Source organism: Pinus tabuliformis, chromosome 7 (assembly GCF_031772625.1).
Source record: "Pinus tabuliformis cultivar Carrire ecotype Pingquan chromosome 7, CPIR1, whole genome shotgun sequence".
NCBI classification, from domain to species: Eukaryota; Viridiplantae; Streptophyta; class Pinopsida; order Pinales; family Pinaceae; genus Pinus; species Pinus tabuliformis.
The window spans coordinates 328,488,045-328,494,592 of NC_142293.1; the positions used below are offsets into that span (position 1 = coordinate 328,488,045).

The window sequence follows — 6,548 nt, forward strand, 5'->3', positions numbered from 1 at the left end:
ACGGCAATTGGGTTTTGAAAGTGGTAGGTTATTGCAATTCCTGTGAGATAGAGTTCAATTGGTTTGCACCGAGATGAGAGAGTTGTGGCTCTGCAACAGCAGGTAACAATATGGCGAAAATGGTGAAAAAGGCTTCCACTGGCCTACAGGTAAACGTAAACTTGTTTTTGACCTTAATACTTTGAGTTGCTATTTCTTTTGTATATGTTCTACTGGATATGCTCTGAAGAAACCCTCGGTTTGGCTCCTGCACAAGTGGGACTGTTAATGGCAGTTTCATCGTTCAGGATTAATGCATCGAGGCCTCCACCCTTCATCCTGAGGTAAGGTAGACAGGCCCGCACTTGAATTCATACAAGGTTCTTTGATTATTCGATGAATTGATATGCTAAAATGTGACTTGCAGGTGCAGCTTGTTGTGGTTGTTTAACCACCCTGCCTTCAGGTAAGCTCACCTCTCAGACTTTGTCTTTCTCTACAATAATCCTTACGTTTCTTCTCAGACTTATTCTAACGCTCTAATTGTTTAAAGGTATATTCCATTGCAGGGTTTTTCATACCTTCTAGCGACCATTTCTCAGTGTGGCACTACATTCTAACCTGGTTCAATCTTCGATTTCAGGTTGGTTCCTATTTTATTCTCTGGCGAATCCTTGGTGGCAACTTGGTTCCTATTTTGTTGCCCAAGGTATTATTCTCACTCGCTATTTTGTCCAACTCTAGGATAAAACTATTCACAACAGTATTCTTTCCCTAATTGATTTTTTCCAACCCTCCACGGTTCTGTCCTTTCTCCTTTTCAAAAAAAGATGGGAAAACTGCTTATAACTCTTTCAGGAATTAACTGATTCTTCAATTTTTTAAAAAATTGAACAAATTCTTTAAATTAATCATTAACAACACATATTCTGGCTTTACAGCCTAATAATTTTACATTCTAGCTTAATATGAAAATAAAATTGACACTAAATAAGTGAAACTTTGTAAAAATAGATGTTAGAGCACCAATGGGTGTTACACTCTTCCATAATTGTTAACTTATAATTCAATCGTATGACACTGCAAAGTATGGCGCTGCATCAAAACTAACACTCTTCCCTCATTGTTAACTTATAATTCAATCGTATGACACTGCAAAGTATGGCGCTTGCATCAAAACTGAAAAGTAGATGAAGCATACAATCACTGGGCAAGCGAAAACTTTTTAGAACTCTCGTCATTGTTATTACCATATTATGACAGCCCAGCCTTCGATCGTTATTCAATCCGTATGACACTTCAAAGCATGGCGTTGCATAGAAACCCTCAAAAGTTATTGAAACATACAAGTATTGGACAAGATAAGAAGGGTTGGATATGATGGATCATCAAAGCATTATTAAAGATATATTTTATTAGTGAATGACAGATCATTGTTTCACTGAGAATCTTTCCCTTTTGATGCAACTATTGTGTTGTACAGGTAGATTTTCCATTAATACAAAATTCTAGTTATTTTTAAAAAATAAAAAACAAAAGTATTTCTGTGAGCATTATTAAAGATTATTAAAGATATATTTTATTAGTGAATGAGACATCATTGTTATGGTGAGAATCTTTCCCTTTTGATGTAACTATTGTGTTTTACCGGTAGATTTTCTTTAAATATAAAATTCTAGTTATTTTTAAAAAATAAAAGTATTTCTTTGTTAATATTGTTTTGATGAGATAAAAGGTTAGAAAAAAGATGGATACTGTAATAAATATTTTTTGAAATTGGGGTGTATTTATTGTATTTTAAGATAAAATGATTTTTATCTTTAATATTTTTTAGTGTTACAAACACAAGAATTTGATCTATGACATTTTGGAAATTATCCAATTTTAATTTAGCAATATTGATTTTTTTCTTTAAAGTACGAAAACCCATTTTCATTTTCTATATTATGGTTAATGATTTCCTTGTAACATTATAATTTTATTTTATTTTTTTAATTTTTGATTGCAGTAGGATTTCTTCTTAAATTTAGATGTAATAATATTATACATATATCTTCAAGTAACATATTTTTTTATTTTCCAATGGTTTGGCCAAAACTACATCTATATGCTATCTATGTGGATTGGAGTTAAAGAAAATATTAAGAAGTATCATATTTTCCATTAAATATTTATTCACAAACAATGGAAACAATAGTTTAAAAAAAAAAAAACAAAACAAAACAAAATAAAACAAAACCAAACCAATCTTCTATCTTAAAAAAACATTTTCAATTTTCAAAATATAAATTATAAAATATTTTTAAATTTACTTTATTTTTCTCCAAAAACAAATTTTCAAATAGCAAAGATAACCTTAATAACACTATTCTCAAACAAAATATTCTTATTATCCATATTCATTAAAGAGAAAACTTATTCACAATTGTTTTTAATTCCATAATAAACTTTCGAAGTCAATCTTATGACACTGCAAAACACGGTGCTGCATCAAAACCCCGAAAGTAGGTGAAACATACATGATACTAGTATGACATCCCTCTTCCTTTATTAATTGTTGACTTTACAAGTCAATTTGTATAACACTGCAAAATATGGCGCTGCACCGACACTCCAAAGTAGATGAAACATACAAGTATTGGGCGTGCGAAGAGTTGTTGGATATGACAAATCATGGAAGATTTGTTGGATATGACAAATCATCAAACAATTATTAAACATGTGAATGAGACACGCTACCATTTTATCCTCTTGCACTACATTTTATCCTCTTGCACTTGATACTCGGAATTCTTAAACATGATACGGTTGTCTATGGGGACAGACAGATCTGCCATGCTCATGTATTACGTTCACGGAGGTTTAGTATGAACCTTCTCAAGATTCTTGGTAGGCACAAAAGCTAGCATCTGTGTATGGTACTACCTGTCCAATGATACTCATTATATGGGAATATTGGGTGGTTGAAGTTATCATAATTTAGTTTAGTGGTCGAAGTTATATAGAACCAGATAATCCCTACGCACCTGAAATTATGACATGGAAATGAATAATGTCAAGGATCGATAAATTAGATACAATTATCTAGATAACGATAGAAATTTAAATTCGAGGTAATCGATACATATATATGAATGGTGTAGGGTGTTCGCTCCTGTCAGAACTCTGCTGCCAAAAAAGAGGCAATATTTGAGTCACTCAATTCCACCATCGGCAATGAAGAGCGGTGCAACTCTGTTAGTATTTCGAAGATATTTACAAGAGTTGGCAATGGGGTACAGTTAAGTTGTTGAACAATGGCCAAACGGCGCAGCTCACTATGGATCAAATCTCAGGTAATTAAAGTATTTACATTTAATATTGTATGGATGTTTATAATAACGATTCTTGTTTCTCTAGGTTCTGGTTTTCAGTCCAAAAAGGAATACCTGTTCGGCAGCGTGAGCATGAGAATTAAGCTGATCTCAGGGAATTCCGCTGGAACGGTTACCTCGTATTATGTAAGCACCTATTTTCTCTCAAGAACGAAATCTTGCAGAATTATTTATTATCAGTTGACTGTACATAAACTCAATTCTTGAGATCCATATTTTAAATTTCAAGATTGCAGCCAGACCGGTCATAGTTTCGATAATAATACACAATATAGTAATGTCAGTATTTTGCATTCAGATGTCGTCCGAAGCTTCTTCTCATGACGAACTCGACTTTGAATTTTTGGGAAACCTTCCGGGAAATCCTTACATTCTTCAGACCAACGTGTTTGCAAGTGGAGTTGGGAATAGAGAACAAAGACTTCATCTGTGGTTTGATCCCACAGCAGACTTCCATAACTATTCAATTCTTTGGAACCACAAACAAATAGTGTATGTGCTTCGACTAACTGAAACGGAACCTCATTTAGAAGCTGTATTTAGAATTTTCAGCATTTCTTAAGATATATGTCTTTCCTATTGTGAAAACAGGTTTTCAGTTGATTCTATCCCCATCCGGGTATTCAAAAACAATGAAGGTGTGGGCGTCCCATATCCAAATAGTCGACCCATGAGGATCCTCTCCACCCTTTGGAATGGAGAGGATTGGGCTACCGACGGAGGAAGGGTTAAAATAGACTGGAATGACGCTCCCTTTGTTGCCTCTTATCAATCCTTTGAGGTCAATGCATGCAGCGTGTCATCTCACTCTTCTTCGCCCTGTTCCAACAATTGGTGGGATCAATCCGAATTTCAGAGCCTCCAACAGCAGCTGAGTAAACTTAATTGGGTTCGCAAAAACTACATGATTTACGACTACTGTCACGACAAGTCCGGAAGGTTTTCTGCAACTCCACCTGAATGTGCATCGAATCCTTAATCACAATATTTGGTTACGTATTGTAAGATAACTGCAACTCAGCATATTTATCTCATTAATTATTGAATGGGGTCACATATAATAAGAGATGGATTGGAAATGATTTACCATCTCAACTCGGAATTATAAATTAGCCAATCGACTAAAGTGATCTACTTTTGGCACACTGTTTTTCATTTTATATTGCAATATTGTCTGCGTCTACATGTATACGGGAGTCTACAACCAAGATGTACGCAACTCTGAGAATCGACTTTATTAAAGCAGAGTGTTTGGCCGAACAGACCTCCCATATTTTAAATTTTTTAATTAAGAAAAATCGAAAGATATGAAAATTTTGTGTACACGGCCATGAGAGTTTTTTTTTAATTTATTATTTGATTATGAAATATACTAGAACAAGTTGATATAGCATCGTTTTCTGATCTTTAGAGGCCTCTTAATATTATAAGATTTAATATTATATATTAAATATTATAAAGTATTGTAAAACCTAATATATATTTTGTTCAGTACTTTACATACTCCGAGCTATAAAGATATTATTAGTAATGTAATTTAATTTATTTTCATACTTTAATTTAATATAAAATATTTATTAATACTACAGCTTAAAATTAATACAATCTAATATTAAATTGAAACGATAGTATTGAGACATGAAATTAATAAATTTACAATTCAAAAATTAAAAAACGAACCCTAAAATGAAATCTTGAAGTTTCTTCATCTTAAACAAACTTTATTCCAACGAAACCGTCAAAACTATAAGTCAGCAAAACCATTTTTGAACATTTCAACACGGTGGCAATGAAACCCTGTGTCGAGAACAAACAACCACATTTATTCATTTTTATTTTTTTAGGCATTCATTTTATATTAGGGTAAGGTAAGTTTCACCCATGATGAATCATAATTGTGAACAGTTTTATATGATTTCCTTTGGTTATAGTTTTAAATAACAGTAAAAATGTCATGTAGAATGAAAAACAAAGGTTTACATTGCAAATGAATAGATTTTGATTTCAATAGTTTTCTAATTTTCTACAATATTCATGACCTTATATGTTATGTTGGAGAATTTAATTCCAACCACATGTTAAGTGTCAAAATCGTCCCTCCAAGTGTCCCATTTTAGTTTGATTTAGTCGAGTTTAAGTCGAGTTTAACTCCACTCATTTATTGTTGATGTTTCCAATGTATCTTATTTAACTGATTTGTAATACTGAGAAGAGCACGTCCTCTGCGCCAACATTTAGTTTTCTTCAATTTTTGTCATGGTATCAAAGCTTAACCTGCATAAGGCTCTTTGAGAGAGCAGCAGAGATAGAGTAAGTTTTCATAAGACTCCCTAAGAGAGCAGCGACATAAGTGAAGAGAAATAGGCGAGCCAACATAAGACTCTTTGGCAAAGCAACGGAAGTTTGAAGAAGCCTACTACGAAGATGCAGAGAGAGAGCATAAGACACTTTGAGAGAGCAGAAGAAGTTTGAAGAAGCTTGTGAAGAAGCAGCAAGAGAATGAAGAAGCCAGCGAAGGCGAAGGTGAAACTGATTGAAAAAATGTTCAATTCAAAGTCAAATTATTTTTCAAAACCCTACAGCATTGAAGACAACGTATTAACGTCCACACAAAGTACCAGAATCACGTTAGCATTACTAATGCTCAACGTCACTACAAGAGAACGTGTTAGTTTCAATTACTTGTATCGTTTTCTCCCTAATGCACGCTCTCTTCCACGCACAGAGCGTTAAGGTAGAAAAATTCCGCAATGTCGAAGCTCCTTCATCAAAATTCCGCAGCCACCATTCTATTTGAAAAGTCAAATGAGCCAGCACTCAACAATTGGGAAAATCCAAGAGGCTTCCCTTGATTTCAGAAGCCAAGACATCCAAGGAGGCTTGGGATACCCTTTAGAGGAGTTTTGGTGTAAGGGAGAGCACTGAAGTTGAAGTTGAAGGTGGATCTACAGTAGCATATCTACAACGAGATTAAAATTTTGTTGAATCCCACTGTGCTAAGCCATAAGTGGATGATATATGTGAAGAAGTTGCAGAAATAGCAGATAAGGAGCATGTAGATGCTCGTGAACCCCACTGTGCACAGCCACAAGTGGACTAAAACTTGGTGATTCCATAAACAAAGCCTGTTGATGACAATATGATGATTCTAGCAACAGAGCTTGTTGATGACAATATGATGATTCCAGCAACAAA

The 6,548-nt window shown here is 34.0% G+C and overlaps 1 protein-coding gene across 1 annotated transcript; it reads left to right on the forward strand.

The window, feature by feature from the left end:
- The first annotated feature begins 267 nt into the window (after positions 1–267).
- Positions 268–4,443, forward strand: LOC149247274 (xyloglucan endotransglucosylase/hydrolase protein 24-like). Its single transcript, XM_089443775.1, has 7 exons — positions 268–323; positions 407–445; positions 2,804–2,868; positions 3,261–3,314; positions 3,379–3,479; positions 3,652–3,845; positions 3,945–4,443. Exons 1-7 carry the CDS (start codon positions 268–270, stop codon positions 4,330–4,332), a joined length of 897 nt encoding a protein of 298 aa, XP_089299901.1. The 3' UTR covers positions 4,333–4,443.
- The last annotated feature ends 2,105 nt before the right edge of the window (positions 4,444–6,548 follow it).

Excerpts from the sequence above, each read along its gene's own strand:
- LOC149247274 (XM_089443775.1), top strand. The coding sequence starts at position 268 with ATGGCAGTTTCATCGTTCAGGATTAATGCATCGAGGCCTCCACCCTTC. Across the intron at positions 324-406 it reads CCTCCACCCTTCATCCTGAG|GTGCAGCTTGTTGTGGTTGT; the intron begins GTAAGGTAGACA and ends TGTGACTTGCAG. Across the intron at positions 2,869-3,260 it reads GAACCTTCTCAAGATTCTTG|TTAAGTTGTTGAACAATGGC; the intron begins GTAGGCACAAAA and ends AATGGGGTACAG.